Raw genomic sequence first — 17593 nt, forward strand, 5'->3', positions numbered from 1 at the left:
GGAAACAGGTACAAAAGTATCTATATCCTAAGTAAAACAAGTCATATATCGACATAACCTGAAAGGCCGTTCAGCAAGGAAGAAGCCACTGCTCCAAAACCGCCATAAAAAAAGCCAGACTACGGTTTGCAACTGCACATGGGGACAAAGATCGTACTTTTTGGAGAAATGTCCTCTGGTCTGATGAAACAAAAATAGAACTGTTTGGCCATAATGACCATCGTTATGTTTGGAGGAAAAAGGGGATTGCTTGCAACCCGAAGAACACAATCCCAACCTTGAAGCACGGGGGTGGCAGCATCATGCTGTGGGGGTGCTTTGCTGCAGGAGGGACTGGTGCACTTCACAAAATAGATGGCATCATGAGGAAGGGAAATTCTCAAGACATCAGTCAGGAAGTTAAAGCTTGGTCGCAAATGGGTCTTCCAAATGGACAATGACCCCAAGCATACTTCCAAAGTTGTGGCAAAATGGTTTAAGGACAACAAAGTCAAGTTATTGGAGTGGCCATCACAAAGCACTGACCTCAATCCTATAGAACATTTTTGGGCAGAATTGAAAAAGCGTGTGCGAGCAAGGAGGCATACAAACCTGACTCAGTTACACCAGCTCTGCCAGGAGGAATGGGCCAAAATTCACCCAACTTATTGTGGGAAGCTTGTGGAAGGCTACCCGAAACATTTGACCCAAGTTAAACAATTTAAAGGCAATGCTACCAAATACTAATTGAGTGTATGTAAACTTCTGACCCACTGGGAATGTGATGAAATAAATAAAAGCTGAAATAAATAATTCTCTCTACTATTATTCTGACATTTCACATTCTTAAAATAAAGTGGTGATCCTAACTGACCTACGACAGGGAATTTTTACTGGGATTAAATGTCAGGAATTGTGAAAAACTGAGTTTAAATGCATTTGGCTAAGGCGTATGTAAACTTGCGACTTCAACTGTATGTTCCTAAATATTTTTGCTGTGTGTCCTGGAATTTTGATTTGGTAGTGTCATTGGCCTACCAAAATATTCACCCAGATAACACATTAAATGGCTAAATTATATTTTTGTGAGAGCAGCAAAGTCTTTAAATAATATAATAATAATATGCCATTTAGCAGACGCTTTTATCCAAAGCGACTTACAGTCATGCGTGCATACATTTTTGTGTATGGGTGGTCCTGGGGGTTGAACCCACTACCTTGGCGTTAAAGCGCCGTGCTCTTCCAGCTGAGCTACAGAGGACCAATTATATTTTTGTGAGAGCAGCAAAGTCTTTACATTTGTATCATCATCTGAGTGGTCCGCATCTCAATCAAAGTCTTTGTATCATTTCACCTCACCTGTAAGAGACAACTCTTGGAGGAAACTGGAAGTTAATACAAATTATTATTTTAGGACAATGTGCTTCAGCCTTCATTGGGGTTTTACAGATTAAGAATATGAGGGTTTTATACGTTTCAAAATGGTTCAGGGACCTATCACAATGTGAATACGAAACAACAATGTTGCAAATCATCTACCAATCACATCATGTCATGTTTTGTATTCCTGATGTGATCGGTCCCTGAACATACAGTATAGGAGGCCACTTTGAAATATATAAAAGCCTCTAGACCAATCCTTTTGTTTCTAGCCCAAACCTATTGTTTCTAGACCAAAACTCTCATTTCTAGACCAAACCTCTTGTCTCTAGACCAAACCTCTTGTTTCTAGGCCAAACCTCTTGTCTCTAGACCAAACCTCTTGTCTCTAGATCAAACCTCTTGTCTCTAGACCAAACCTCGTCTCTTGACCAAACCTCGTCTCTAGACCAAACCTCGTTTCTAGACCAAACCTCGTCTCTAGACCAAACCTCTTGTCTCTAGACCAAACCTCGTCTCTAGACCAATCCTCGTCTCTAGACCAAACCTCGTCTCTAGACCAAACCTCGTCTATAGACCAAACCTCTTGTCTCTAGACCAAACCTCGTCTATAGACCAAACCTCTTGTCTCTAGACCAAACCTCGTTTCTAGACCAAACCTCGTCTCTAGACCAAACCTCTTGTCTCTAGACCAAACCTCGTCTCTAGACCAAACCTCTTGTCTCTAGACCAAACCTCGTCTCTAGACCAAACCTCGTCTCTAGACCAAACCTCGTCTCTAGACCAAACCTCGTCTCTAGACCAAACCTCATCTCTAGACCAAACCTCGTCTCTAGACCAAACCTCTTGTCTCTAGACCAAACCTCTTGTCTCTAGACCAAACCTCGTCTCTAGACCAAACCTTGTCTATAGACCAAACCTCTTGTCTCTAGACCAAACCTCGTCTCTAGACCAAACCTCGTCTCTAGACCAAACCTCGTCTCTAGACCAAACCTCGTCTCTAGACCAGACCTCGTCTCTAGACCAAACCTCGTCTCTAGACCAAACCTCGTCTCTAGACCACACCTCTTGTCTCTAGACCAAACCTCTTGTCTCTAGACCAAACCTCGTCTCTAGACCCAGCTGTTAAAAAGTTATGACTCATACAGTATAACTAAAACGACATTTTATTCCTTCTGTTGCGTTTTCGCGGGACACATTTTTATAATTATATTGAGGGTTGTCTTTTATACTATTCACGCCCGCTTACTATTTATTTGATAACAAACAACTTTGTCCAGTCATGTTACCTAACATGACCAGTATCAGTAGGTCATCAGATGGCACTGGACGAAAGGAAAAGGGCTCCTGGTCCTGGATAGCTACTCCAGGAGAATGTGTTTCAAAAGTAAGATTTACTTTAGCCCTATTGTAGAATATATCTAAATCAATCTCTTTTTCTGGTGCTCTTAACCTTTTACCAAAACATACAAAAATATTTAATAATAATATAGAGCTCTGGTCTTCTTAGTTCTGATCTGTGGTCTTATAGGCCACTGGGAAAACCAATTCCAAACTAACCCCTAACAATACTGTAACCTCGATGCCATGGTGGAGATATGACAGGAATGTATAGGTGTAACAAGCAATGTGGTGAAAAGGCCTCCGATATTCTTTCTGAGAGTAGGCTTGACCAATACCATATTAATTATACCTGTTGTGGCGTACCGCGGACAAGCCACCAGGGGGAGACTCGTGGAGGCTGGTGACAGACGGAGTCTACATCACACGGCGGTGTCTCCCTCTGCTGGACGTGCCAGGTCTCGACGGGTCCTCCGGCTGGGACTATCTGGGGCTGATTGAGGCTGGTGAGTATTCAAGGGGCTGATTGCTCACCAGCCGTACAGGGCCCATAAAGCTTCCAGGAGGGCCGTACAGGGCCCATAAAGCTTCCAGGAGGGCCGTACAGGGCCCATAAAGCTTCCAGGAAGGCCGTACAGGGCCCATAAAGCTTCCAGGAGGGCAGTACAGGGGAGAGCTTAGAGGTAGTGAGAGGTTGCTAACCGGATAGACGTCCTCAAGGTCTGCTAGAACCGAGGGGCTCGGTGTTCTACCCCAGAGGAGACAGCATTCCCCAGGGTCCAAGTCTGACAGAATCTGTACAGAAGACCCAGGTGCTGCTGTTGGCCCTCCTTGGTTGGTGACTGAAGCACCAGATCATCAGCAAACAGTAGACATTTGTCTTCAGATTCTAGTAGGGTGATATAAATGTTGAAGAGGGTGGGGCTCAAGATGCATCCCTGTCTCACCCCACGACCCTGAGGAAAGAAATGTGTGTTTATTGCCAATTTTAACTGCACACTTGTTTTTTGTGTACATTAATTCTATATTGTCATGTTTTTCCTCCAACACCGCTTTCCATCAATTTGTATAGCAGACCCTTATGCCAAATTGAGTCAAAAGCTTTTTTTGATATCAACAAAGCATGGGAAGACTTTGCTTTTGTTTTGCTTTGTTTGTTTGTCAATACGGGTGTTCAGGGTATATACGTGGTCTGTCAAATGGTATTTTGGTAAGAAGCCAATTTGACATTTGCTAATGACTATCTCTCTCTCACTATCTCTATCTCTCTCTCTTCCCCTCTCTATCACTCTCTCTCTATCTATCTTGTTCTCTCTCTTGGTTTTGGTTACGTCAACCATCAATATACAACACAATGTACACAACTAATAAAGACTTACTTGATTATATCACCCCTACCCCATTATCTCTCAATAAATGTCTCACCCAGCGTCTCTTGGGCTTCTCTCATTGCCCCTCTCACACCCTCTCTGTCCCGCCACAGTCTGTGATGCCCTAGCCACAGCATCACTCACAACAGCACCTGCCGTAAAAGCTGAGTTGAAGTGAGGTGAGATGTCTCAGCTGTTCTACCGGCGGACAGACAGCTCTTCGTACCGGGACCGTATCCCTCTGCGGATCGTCCGGTCTGAGTCGGAGCTGTCTTCCCTGGAGAAGGCCTATCTGGGAACCGTGGAGAAGGGAGACTACGGCAGTGTCAAACAGGCCCTGGAGGTAGGGATGGATGGATTGGTGGGAATGTGTGTGTGTGTGCATGTGCGTGTGTGCTTGGAAGTTTTCGGTGGATTGATGGTCAGCACCTTCAATTAAAGGTTGAGGTAAGAAATAACTTATTCAAAAGAGAGTTCATATACAGTGCCTTCAGAAAGTATTCAGACCCCTTGACTTTTTCCACATCTGGTTACGTTACAGCCTTATTCTAAAATTGATTAAATTGATTTTTTTGGTGCTAATTTATTCAAAATAAGAAACTGAAATATCAAATTTACATAAGTATTCAGACCCTTTACACAGTACTTTGTTGAAGCACCTTTGGCAGCGATAACAGCATAGAATCTTATTGGGTATGACTCTACAAGGTTGGCACACCTGTATTTGGGGAGTTTCTCCGATTATTCTCTGCAGATCCTCTCAAGCTCTGTCAGGTTGGATGGGGAGCGTTGCTGCACAGCTATTTTCAGGTCTCTCCAGAGATGTTCGATCGGGTTCAAGTCCGGGCTCTGGCTGGGCCACTCAAGGACATTCAGAGACTTGTCCCGAAGCCACTCCTGCGTTGTCTTGGCTGTGTGCTTAGGGTCATTGTCCTGTTGGAAGGTGAACCTTTGCCCCAGTCTGAGGTCCTGAGCGATCTGGAGCAGGTTTTCATCAAGGAGCTCTCTGTACTTTGCTCCGTTCATCTTTGCCTCGATCCTGACTAGTCTCCCAGTCCCTGCTGCTGAAAAACATCCCCACAGCACGATTTTGCCACCACCATGCTTCACCGTAGGGATGGTGCCAGGTTTCCTCCAGACGTGATGCTTGGCATTCAAGCCAAAGAGTTCAATCTTGGTTTCATCAGACCAGATAATCTTGTTTATCATGGTCTGAGAGTCTTTAGGTGCCTTTTGGCAAACTCCAAGCGGGCTGTCAAATGCATTTTACTGAGGAGTGGCTTCAATGCTGCAAAAATGTTTTGGTACCCTTCCCCAGATTTGTGCGTTGACACAATCCTGTCTCTGAGCTCTACGGACAATTCCTTCGACCTCATGGCTTGGTTTTTGGTTCCAAATCATGTCCAATCAATTGAATTTACCACAGGTGGACTCCAATTAAGTTGTAGAAACATCTCAAGGATGATCAATGGAAACAGGATGCACCTGAGCTCAATTTCGAGTGTCATAGCAAAGGGTCTGAATACTTATGTAAATAAGGTATTTCTGTTTTTTATTTGTTATAAATTTGCTAACATTTCTTAACCTGTTTTTGCTTTGTCGTTATGGGGTATTGTGTGTAGATTGCTGAGGATTTGTATTTCTTTAATCCATTTTAGAATAAGGCTGTAACGTAACAAAATGTGGAAAATGTCAAGGGGTCTGAATACTTTCCGAAGGCACTGTAAGTTGACCTTCAATGTTACTTACCATGATAATTATTTTGATATGGAACTGCCATTATCATCCCTTCCCAATCATCCCTGAGTTTTCATGACTCAAAAAATCCTATCTCTTTGTCCCTTCTCCATAGGAGGCTGAGATCTACTTCAAGATCAACATTAACTGTATAGACCCGTTGGGCCGCACAGCTCTGCTGATCGCCATAGAGAACGAGAACCTGGAGATCATAGAACTACTGCTGAGCTTTAACGTGTATGTTGGTGATGCTCTGCTGCACGCCATCCGCAAAGAGGTGGTGGGGGCCGTGGAGCTTCTGCTCAACCACAAGAAATCCAGCGGAGGCATGCAGGTAAGGGGGGGGGGGGGGGGGGGGTAATAGTAATAATAAATTGTTGGGGCTTATATTTGTCCTGTTTAGGGCTGTGGCGGTCATTTTGTCAGCTGGTTATTGTCATGCAAAAGATGCCGGATCTCATGGTAATTGACCGTTAATTAACAGAAACACATTTAGCATCTCCATGCCCTCCGTGCATACGAGCTCCATACAAGACGCTTGTGCGCTCCTTTGGAACATCTACATAAAGTATAATAAATCGATTTAATATACGCCATCACAACAAATCCGTTATTTATTTTAGGCAGGTAAAAAAAAAAAAAAAAAAAAAAAGAAACATTATGAAATGAAGAAAATGTATTTCAAAAGTACAGAATGTGAGTTGCCTGCTGTGTGTTAGTTAGCTGGCTGTAGGTGTAGCTGTGTTAGTTGCTGTATGCTGTAGGCTTGTTCATTTAACTGACAAGATGTGTTTAAGTTCCATACTATTATTTTATGTTATTTATCAATTATTAAATATTTATTTTATATGATTTTATAGTAAGAAGACTATAATTAAACTTAACTGAATAAAATAAAAAATGATATTTAAAGAAATTGCAATGTTGCATATGACGTGGCTTTGTTGAGCGTAAAAGTGATCATTTGAGACAGGTCCTACTGTATATGCTAGATTTAGAGATTTTAGGCAACTTTAGTTGTGAATGATACAAATCTTTGAATTTCTTAGAAATCAAAAACAGATATGGGCTGCATGATACGAATATAGGCTATTGATGATTTGAGAAAGTCGCAAAATAAGCTTGCATCAGGCTGCACACACTGTTCTCTCATCAAGTGATCATATTTTCACCCATCAGACTATTCTCAATTTAATGTTGTCTTTACTAAAATGTCAAATCGATTTTTGAATGGTCCATTTATCAAATGGGCAGGAACAGGGGCAGGGGAAAAAAATATATTTAATCTGTAGGCCTATGCACTGGAATAGCAAATGGAGGCTGCTTTCCCGCCGTTTTCGTTTTTCAATAATGCTAGTTCGGTTATTTCACTCCACCATCAACGGCTGTTTGATGAGCATGCAGCCTGCGCGACAGGTGATATCCTGCCTAAACGCTGTATGCCACTGGGCTCTCCAACCCTGTTCCTGCAGCTACCCAGTGCTTAATTTGGGAAACCAAGTGAAATCAGTTCCGTAACATCGATAGCAACATGTTTTCACAACTAAACATATTTCATTAAACTGTTGGTCACCGCAACAGCCCTCTCTCTGCGCTTGGAAGGAAGGAGAGCGCTGGTGAGATATTACTGTAGCTAAAGGTTATGTGTCAGCTTAATAATTATGAAAAAAAAAAAGCCCTATTACTAGGATATTCAAAATAAAATTCACTAAAATTGTAGACTAACTCTGTAAGCCGCTCTGCACAGTCAATGAACCAACAGCATGGCCTAGGCCTATACCTTCTCTCCCAATGAACCAACAGCATGGCCTAGGCCTATACCTTCTCTCCCAATGAACCAACAGCATGGCCTAGACCTATACCTTCTCTCCCAATGAACCAACAGCATGGCCTAGACCTATACCTTCTCTCCCAATGAACCAACAGCATGGCCTAGGCCTATACCTTCTCTCCCAATGAACCAACAGCATGGCCTAGGCCTATACCTTCTCTCCCAATGAACCAACAGCATGGCCTAGGCCTATACCTTCTCTCCCAATGAACCAACAGCATGGCCTAGGCCTATACCTTCTCTCCCAATGAACCAACAGCATGGCCTAGACCTATACCTTCTCTCCCAATGAACCAACAGCATGGCCTAGACCTATACCTTCTCTCCCAATGAACCAACAGCATGGCCTAGACCTATACCTTCTCTCCCAGACTCATGGATAGAAAGTTTGCAGCGTAGCATAAGGTAACCAGTCCATCCAGAGTGCATAATAGCACATTCCACAACCAAAGGCAATTACTACAATTAGTTTAATTTTGGAGTGTAGGCTAGTCCAATTATGTACCAAAGACATCTTAAATCCGTTTTTTGTTTTGTTGATGTTTTTCTGCCGTGCGTAATATGTGGTAGGCTATGTATTGTATAACGGAACAAACATTATTTTAATTAAGGTTTTTTTTGGGGGGGCTTGGGCTCATTTAGAGGCCTATGCGTAAGCTCTAATATGCATATGAGGGTTGTGAATGAATCATCACCTTAGAAAGCGCTGTCCATTTCGTTGTGTTAAGCTTTTGAAACAACATCCACAACGATCATGTTTTCCACTCAGTTTCAACCTGTTGTTGAACTTCTTTCTTCAAAATTGATCATCACAGTGAGGTGAGTTTTAAAAGCACAATACTGTTTTGATGATGTGTTTGATGTGATTCACGGTTGCGTTGGTGTCAGAATGGTTAGAGGGACAATAGAGCCCTGAGTACCAGGCCATTAGGACCTGATGGTTAGAGGGACAATAGAGCCCTGAGTACCAGGCCATTAGGACCTGATGGTTAGAGGGACAATAGAGCCCTGAGTACCAGGCCATTAGGACCTGATGGTTAGAGGGACAATAGAGCCCTGAGTACCAGGCCATTAGGACCTGATGGTTAGAGGGACAATAGAGCCCTGAGTACCAGGCCATTAGGACCTGATGGTCGATAGCGAGTTGAGTACCACCAATGCATGTCCAGAGTGCATAAGAGGAGATTATCATGATTCAACAGTCACGTGGAGTTTTACTGGGGTCACCGCAACAGCCCTAGTCCTGTTACACACTTGTACAAGTGTGAAATGGAAATGTGTTTCTTGCATATCCCAACTCGCCACTGGCAACAGATGTCAATTCCACGTTGGTTCAGCGTAATTTCATTGAAATGACGTGGAAACAACATTGATTCAACCAGTGTGTGCCCAGTGGATCCCCCTGAGAGTGGGGTCACAGCCAAGGTCACCGGTGTTAACTGCCTTGCTCAAGGACACAGAAAGAGATTTTTTACCTTGTCGGCTCCCGGATTCGAACTAGTAACCTTGAGGCTACCTACCACTATCACTTACAGGTGTGGGGAAATGTTTAGGAGTCTGTATTTAGAGCTGTGGGAAACCAACTCAATGGCCTTGTAGTAAGTGTCCATCCTGAGATTGGAAGGTTGGGAGTTTGATCCCTGCAGAGTCATACCAAAGATGGGAAAAGTGGGACCCAATGTGTCTCTGCTTGGCACTCAGCATTAAATGGATAGATTGGGGGTAGGGCCCTGCGATAGACTAGCGTCCTGTCCAAGGAGCGTACTTGTACATCAAGCTGCCTCACGCTACAGAAACAGGAGATGAAGCTACTGATTACTGTTTGAAGAAGACAATGCTGCTCTCTCTCCGTCTCTATCAGTAACCCTCTCTCTCTCTCGCGCACGCGCTCTCGCTCTCTCTGTAACCTGCTCTCTCTCTCTCTCTCTCTCTCTCTCTCTCTCTCTCTCTCTCTCGCTCGCTCTCGCTCTCTCGCTCTCTCGCTCTCTCTCTCTCTTCTCTCTGTCTCTCTGTCTCTCTCAGCACCTGCTCAGGGACCACCAGTTTTTGTGTTGGTTTTAATTCATCAAACACAATTACAATTGCCACAATATGCTAATACTGTGACACACACACGCACACGCACACATGCAAACACTAATACAATATGTTAATGTTACTTCAGCTGGCAGCCAGGGCCACGGGGGGTTGTTGGTTCCCATGTTGTTACTTCAGCTGGCAGCCAGGGCCACGGGGGGTTGTTGGTTCCCATGTTGTTACTTCAGCTGGCAGCCAGGGCCACGGGGGGATGTTGGTTCCCATGTTGTTACTTCAGCTGGCAGCCAGGGCCACGGGGGGTTGTTGGTTCCCATGTTGTTACTTCAGCTGGCAGCCAGGGCCACGGGGGGTTGTTGGTTCCCATGTTGTTACTTCAGTTTGGGAGGGAGAGAGGCTGAGATGAAGCGAAAGTGAGAGAGCCAGAGGGACAGACAGGGTGAAATAGAGAGAGAGAGAAAGAGAGGCGGACAAAGTGTGTGTGTGTGTGTGTGTGTGTGTGTGTGTGTGTGTGTGTGTGTGTGTGTGTGGAGAGAGAAAGAGAGGCGGACAAAGTGTGTGTGTGTGTGTGTGTGTGTGTGTGTGTGTGGAGGGAGAGAGAAAGAGAGGAGGACAAAGTGTGTGTGTGTGTGTGTGTGTCTGTGTGTGTGTGTGGAGAGAGAGGAGAGAGATGGACACTGCTTATTGGATTTACTCAGAGGGACAGAGAGATAAAACCGACCAGGTGATTCGCTCCAAACTGTCCTCAGGGCTTTGTCTCTTTACATTAATGGGCTACATAATGAGAGAGAGAGAGAGAGAGAGAGAGAGAGAGAGAGAGAGAGAGAGAGAGAGAGAGAGAGAGAGAGAGAGAGAGAGAGAGAGAGAGAGAGAGAGAGAGAGAGAGAGAGAGAGAGAGAGAGAGAGAGAGAGAGAGAGAGAGAGAGAGAGAGAATTTTGTTTGTTTCACATTTGTTTATTATCTATTTCACTTGCTTTGGCAATGTAAACATATGTTTCCCATGCCAATAAAGCCCTTAAATTGCCTCTGAATTTCCCTGTCCTGTATAGAGTGGTTCATCTATTACTCTAAAAGGTTGTCGGAGAGGAAAGTACATCTCATCTATTGAGAGGTAGAATGGAGAGGGAGAGTGTTACAGAGAGCTGGTAGTCCCATCCACTAAACTACCAGGTGTGAAACAGGGAAGAGATTCAGGGGGTATGCTAATTTGGTATAGAGCAGACCTTATCCACTATGAAATTAATCAAAACAGGAACATTAATTTCCTTTTGGCTAGAAATTCAAAAGGAAATTATCGCGACAGAGAAAAATCTCCTGCTGTGCGCTATCTACAGTATATCCCCCCACTAGAATCCCCAGACATTAATGAAGACCGCTTTTCCATCCTAGAGGGGGAGATCAACCATTTCCAGGCCCAGGGACATGTACTAGTAGTCTGTGGTGACCTAAACGCCAGAACTGGACAAGAACCTGACACAGGGGGACCAACACCTACCTGGAGGTGACAGCATTCCCTCCCAAATATGCCCCCATAGACACAAATACGACAAAACAACCAACAAAAAGGGGTCACAACTCCTTCAGCTCTGTCGCACGCTGGATATGTACATAGTCAATGATAGGCTTCGAGGGGACTCCTACGGTAGGTACACCTACAGCTCATCCCTTGGCAGTAGTACTGTAGACTACTTTATCACTGACCTCAACCCAGAGTCTCTCAGAGAGTTCAGTCAGCACTATACAGGGAAGGAAAGTGGTGTAGAAACCCATCAAAAAATAATTGGGCAACAACAAATCCAATCCCTTTCAGACAACTTCCTGGACAAAACGTTCCACTGCATTAGTGAAGGTGTAAACATGGCAGTAGAAAGCCTAAACAGTATATTTGACCTTTCAGCTTCACTATCAAATCTAAAAATGTCAAGCAGACAACCCAAGATAATTAACAACAATGACAAATGGTTTGATGAAGAATGCAAAGCCATAAGAAAGAAATTGAGAAACCTATCTAACCAAAAACATAGTGACCCAGATAACCTGAGCCTACGTCTTCAATATGGTGAAAAACTAAAACAATACAGAAATACACTATGAGAAAAGAATGAACAGCACATCAGAATTCAGCTCAATGTAATAGAAGAATCCATAGAATCGAACCACTTCTGGGAAAATTGGGAACACACTGAAAAACAACAACACGAAGAGTTATCTATCCAAAATGGAGATGTATGGATAAACCACTTCTCAAATATTTTCGGCTTTAGAACAAAGAACAAACATTAAAAGCATATACATGATCAACTACAAATCTTAGAATCAGCTATTAAAGACTACCAGAACCCACTGGATTATCCAATTACATTGAATGAACTACAGGACAAAATACAAACCCTCCAGCCCAAAAAAGGCCTGTGGTGTTGATGGTATCTTAATGAAATGATAAAATATATAGACCACAAATTCAAATTGGTTATACTTAACATCTTTAACATCATCCTCAGCTCTGGCATCTTCCCCAATATTTGGAACCAATCCACAAAAGTGGAGACAAAGTTGACCCCAATAATTACAGTGGAATCTGCATCAACAGTAATCTTTGAAAAATCCTCTGCAGTACCATCAACAGCAGACTCCAACATTTCCTCAGTGAAGACAATGTCCTGAACAAATGTCAAATTTGCTTCTTACCAAAATACCGTACGACAGACCACGTATACACCCTGCACACCCTAATTGACAAATAAGCAAAAGGAAGGACTTCTCATGCATTGTTGATTTCAAAAAAGCTTTTGACTCAATTTGGCATGAGGGTCTGCTATACAAAATTATGGAATGCGGTGTTGGGGGAAAATCATATGACATTATAAAATCAATTAATCAATCAGCTTGAGCCCCACCCTCTTCAACATACAGTATACTGTATATCAATGAATTGGCGAGCGCACTAGAACAGTCTGCAGCACCCAGCCTCACTCTACTAGAATCAGAAGTCAAATGTTTACTGTTTGCAGATTAATTGGTGCTTCTGTCCCCAACCAAGGAGGGCCTACAGCAGCACCTAGATGTTCTGCACAGATTATGTCAGACCTGGGCCCTGACAGTAAATCTCAGTAAGACAAAAATAATGGTGTTCCAAAAAAGGTACAGTTGCCAGGACAACAGATACAAATTCCATTTAGACACCATTTCCCTAGAGCTCACAAATAATTATACATACCTCGGCCTAAACATCAACACCACAGGTAACTTCCACAAGGCTGTGTCAGACCTCACTCTCAACGTTGATGGTTGCGTCATTACACCTAACATGGTTGTTAAAAACCTTGGTTGTTACCTTTGACCCTAACCTAACTTTTGATAACCACATAAAAAGCATATCCAGAACAACATATCAGAATTAGACACTTCATCTCTGGTCCATGCATTTGTTTCATCTAGACTAGACAACTGTAATGTCCTCCTGTCCAGCTGCTCAGACTCTAATATAATCTAGACTACTGTAATGTCCTCCTGTCCAGCTGTTCAGACTCTAATATAATCTAGACTACTGTAATGTCCTCCTGTCCAGCTGCTCAGACTCTAATATAATCTAGACTACTGTAATGTCCTCCTGTCCAGCTGCTCAGACTCTAATATAATCTAGACTACTGTAATGTCCTCCTGTCCAGCTGCTCAGACTCTAATATAATCTAGACTACTGTAATGTCCTCCTGTCCAGCTGCTCAGACTCTAATATAATCTAGACTACTGTAATGTCCTCCTGTCCAGCTGATCAGACTCTACTATAATCTAGACTACTGTAATGTCCTCCCGTCCAGCTGCTCAGACTCTACTATAATCTAGACTACTGTAATGTCCTCCTGTCCAGCTGCTCAGACTGTAATATAATCTAGTCTACTGTAATGTCCTCCTGTCCAGCTGATCATACTCTAATATAATCTAGACTACTGTAATGCCCTCCTGTCCAGCTGCTCAGACTGTAATATAATCTAGACTACTGTAATGTCCTCCTGTCCAGCTGATCAGACTCTAATATAATCTAGACTACTGTAATGCCCTCCTGTCCAGCTGCTCAGACTGTAATATAATCTAGACTACTGTAATGTCCTCCTGTCCAGCTGATCAGACTCTAATATAACATAGACTACTGTAATGTCCTCCTGTCCAGCTGATCAGACTCTAATATAATCTAGACTATTGTAATGCCCTCCTGTCCAGCTGCTCAGACTCTAATATAATCTAGACTACTGTAATGTCCTCCCGTCCAGCTGCTCAGACTCTAATATAATCTAGACTACTGTAATGCCCTCCTGTCCAGTTGATCAGACTCTAATATAATCTAGACTACTGTAATGTCCTCCTGTCCAGCTGATCAGACCCTAATATAATCTAGACTACTGTAATGCCCTCCTGTCCAGTTGATCAGACTCTAATATAATCTAGACTACTGTAATGTCCTCCTGTCCAGCTGCTCAGACTCTAATATAATCTAGACTACTGTAATGTCCTCCTGTCCAGCTGCTCAGACTCTAATATAATCTAGACTACTGTAATGTCCTCCTGTCCAACTGCTCAGACTCTAATATAATCTAGACTACTGTAATGTCCTCCTGTCCAGCTGCTCAGACTCTAATATAATCTAGACTACTGTAATGTCCTCCTGTCCAGCTGCTCAGACTCTAATATAATCTAGACTACTGTAATGTCCTCCTGTCCAGCTGCTCAGACTCTAATATAATCTAGACTACTGTAATGTCCTCCTGTCCAGCTGCTCAGACTGTAATATAATCTAGACTACTGTAATGTCCTCCTGTCCAGCTGCTCAGACTCTACTATTAGAAGCATACAACTTGTCCAGAACACTGCAGCGGGGACTTTAACCAACACTTGAAGGAAAGAGCAGTTTTTATCTGCACTACACTGGCTGCCTGTCAAATCTTGGTCTGATTTTAAATTCCTGCATGGCCTTGGCCCCTCTTATCTGACAGACATGCTTGTTCCATACAACCCAGTGAGGGTGCTCTGCTCCCAAGGAACCGGTCTGCTTAGGGTTCCTAGATGCAGAACCAATATGTTCTCTATTAAAGCCTCTCCGTTGTGGAACAGCCCTGTCAGGTAAGAGGGGCAGACATTTTAAATCACTTAAATATAATAATAATAATAATAATATGCCATTTAGCAGATGCTTTTATCCAAAGCGACTTACAGTCATGCGTGCATACATTTTTGTGTATGGGTGGTCCCGGGGATCGAACCCACTACCTTGGCGTTACAAGCACCGTGCTCTACCAGCTGAGCTACAGAGCATATACAGTGGGGAAAAAAAGTATTTAGTCAGCCATCAATTGTGCAAGTTCTCCCACTTAAAAAGATGAGAGAGGCCTGTAATTTTCCTCATAGGTACACGTCAACTATGATAGACAAATTGAGAAATTTCTTTCCAGAAAATCACATTGTAGGATTTTTTATGAATTTATTTGCAAATTATGGTGGAAAATAAGTATTTGGTCACCTACAAACAAGCAAGATTTCTGGATCTCACAGACCTGTAACTTCTTCTTTAAGAGGCTCCTCTGTCCTCCACTCATTACCTGTATTAATGGCACCTGTTTGAACTTGTTATCAGTATAAAAGACACCTGTCCACAACCTCAAACAGTCACACTCCAAACTCCACTATGGCCAAGACCAAAGAGCTGTCAAAGGACACCAGAAACAAAATTGTAGACCTGCACCAGGCTGGGAAGACTGAATCTGCAATAGGTAAGCAGCTTGGTTTGAAGAAATCAACTGTGGGAGCAATTATTAGGAAATGGAAGACATACAAGACCACTGATAATCTCCCTCGATCTGGGGCTCCACGCAAGATCTCACCCCGTGGGGTCAAAATGATCACAAGAACGGTGAGCAAAAATCCCAGAACCACACGGGGGGACCTAGTGAATGACCTGCAGAGAGCTGCGACCAAAGTAACAAAGCCTACCATCAGTAACACACTACGCCGCCAGGGACTCAAATCCTGCAGTGCCAGACGTGTCCCCCTGCTTAAGCCAGTACATGTCCAGGCCCGTCTGAAGTTTGCTAGAGTGCATTTGGATGATCCAGAAGAGGATTGGGAGAATGTCATATGGTCAGATGAAACCAAAATAGAACTTTTTGGTAAAAACTCAACTCGTCGTGTTTGGAGGACAAAGAATTCTGAGTTGCATCCAAAGAACACCATACCTACTGTGAAGCATGGGGGTGGAAACATCATGCTTTGGGGCTGTTTTTCTGCAAAGGGACCAGGACGACTGATCCGTGTAAAGGAAAGAATGAATGGGGCCATGTATCGTGAGATTTTGAGTGAAAGCCTCCTTCCATTAGCAAGGGCATTGAAGATGAAACGTGGCTGGGTCTTTCAGCATGACAATGATCCCAAACACACCGCCCGGGCAACGAAGGAGTGGCTTCGTAAGAAGCATTTCAAGGTCCTGGAGTGGCCTAGCCAGTCTCCAGATCTCAACCCCATAGAAAATCTTTGTAGGGAGTTGAAAGTCTGTGTTGCCCAGCGACAGCCCCAAAACATCACTGCTCTAGAGGAGATCTGCATGGAGGAATGGGCCAAAAACCAGCAACAGTGTGTGAAAACCTTGTGAAGACTTACAGAAAACGTTTGACCTGTGTCATTGCCAACAAAGGGTATATAACAAAGTATTGAGAAACTTTTGTTATTGACCAAATACTTATTTTCCACCATCATTTGAAAATAAATTCATTAAAAATCCTACAATGTGATTTTCTGGAATTTTTTTTCTCATTTTGTCTGTCATAGTTGACGTGTACCTATGATGAAAATGACAGGCCTCTCTCATCTTTTTAAGTTGGAGAACTTGCACAATTGGTGGCTGACTAAATACTTTTTTCCCCACTGTATGTGTATATATCTAAGGGACAAGGCAAGAAGGGCCTTCTAGGCCATCAAAAGGAACATAAAACTCGACATCCCAATTAGGATCTGGCTCAAAATAATTGAATCAGTTATAGAACCCGTTGCCCAACCAAATGATGAGAAAGCAAAAATATAATTTGACACAATGGAAAGAATCAACCAAAGAACAAATTTGAATGCTATGTGGTCCTAAACAGAGAGTACACAGTGGCAGAATACCTAACCACTGTGACTGACCCAAACTTATGAAAAGCTTTGACTATGTACAGACTCAGTGAGCATAGCCTTGCTATTGAGAAAGGCCACCGTAGGCAGACCTGGCTCTCAAGAGAAGACAGGCTATGTGCACACTGCCCACAAAATGAGGTGGAAAACTGAGGTGCACTTCCTAACCTCCTGCCAAATTTATGACCATATTAGAGACACATATTTCCCACAGATCACACAGACCCACAAAAAATTTGAAAACTAATCAAACATTGATAAACTCCCATATCTGTTAGGCGAAATACCGCAGTGTGCCATCACAGCAGCAAGATTTGTGGCCCGTTGTCATGAGAAAAGGGCAACCAGTGAAGCATAAACAACATTGTAAATACAACCCATATTATTCTATTTATCTGTTTCTTTATCTTCCTCTACTATTCGTACTACTTTTTTGTCTTCTCACTTTTGTTTATTATCTATTTCAGTTGCTTTGCCAATACCTCCCTTTGAGTGAGTGAGCGAGAGAGAGAGCGAGAGAGAGAGAGAGAGAAGAAAGAGAGAGAGAGAGAGAGAGAGAGAAGAGAGAGAGAGAGAGAGAGAGAGAGGGAGGGGAGGGGAGGGGGAGGGGGAGAAGAGAGAGAGAGAGAGAGAAAATTGTGCATCCCATTTATTGCTATTGTCATCTTCTGCCGGGAGATTTATTAATCCCCAGATTGATTTTGGGGTCTGTGTTAGTCTTGCTGCCCGCAGCTGTCTGACCGATGTTTCCTCTATAACACTTCT

The 17593-nt window shown here is 43.2% G+C and overlaps 1 protein-coding gene across 1 annotated transcript in view; it reads left to right on the top strand.

The window, feature by feature from the left end:
• Window positions 1-4254: 4254 nt before the first annotated feature.
• Window positions 4255-17593, top strand: part of LOC311115974 (short transient receptor potential channel 4-like) — a gene marked incomplete at both ends in the record, with an annotated part of 34962 nt that continues 21623 nt past the window's right edge. The window contains 2 exons of the mRNA XM_084191090.1: window positions 4255-4413; window positions 5923-6141. Coding sequence (XP_084047216.1) covers window positions 4255-4413; window positions 5923-6141 — 378 coding nt within the window. The remainder of the gene's footprint in view (window positions 4414-5922; window positions 6142-17593) is intronic.

The sequence above is a fragment of the Coregonus lavaretus genome (genome assembly GCF_964263955.1).
Source record: "Coregonus lavaretus genome assembly, contig: HAP1_SCAFFOLD_217, whole genome shotgun sequence".
Taxonomy (NCBI): domain Eukaryota; kingdom Metazoa; phylum Chordata; class Actinopteri; order Salmoniformes; family Salmonidae; genus Coregonus; species Coregonus lavaretus.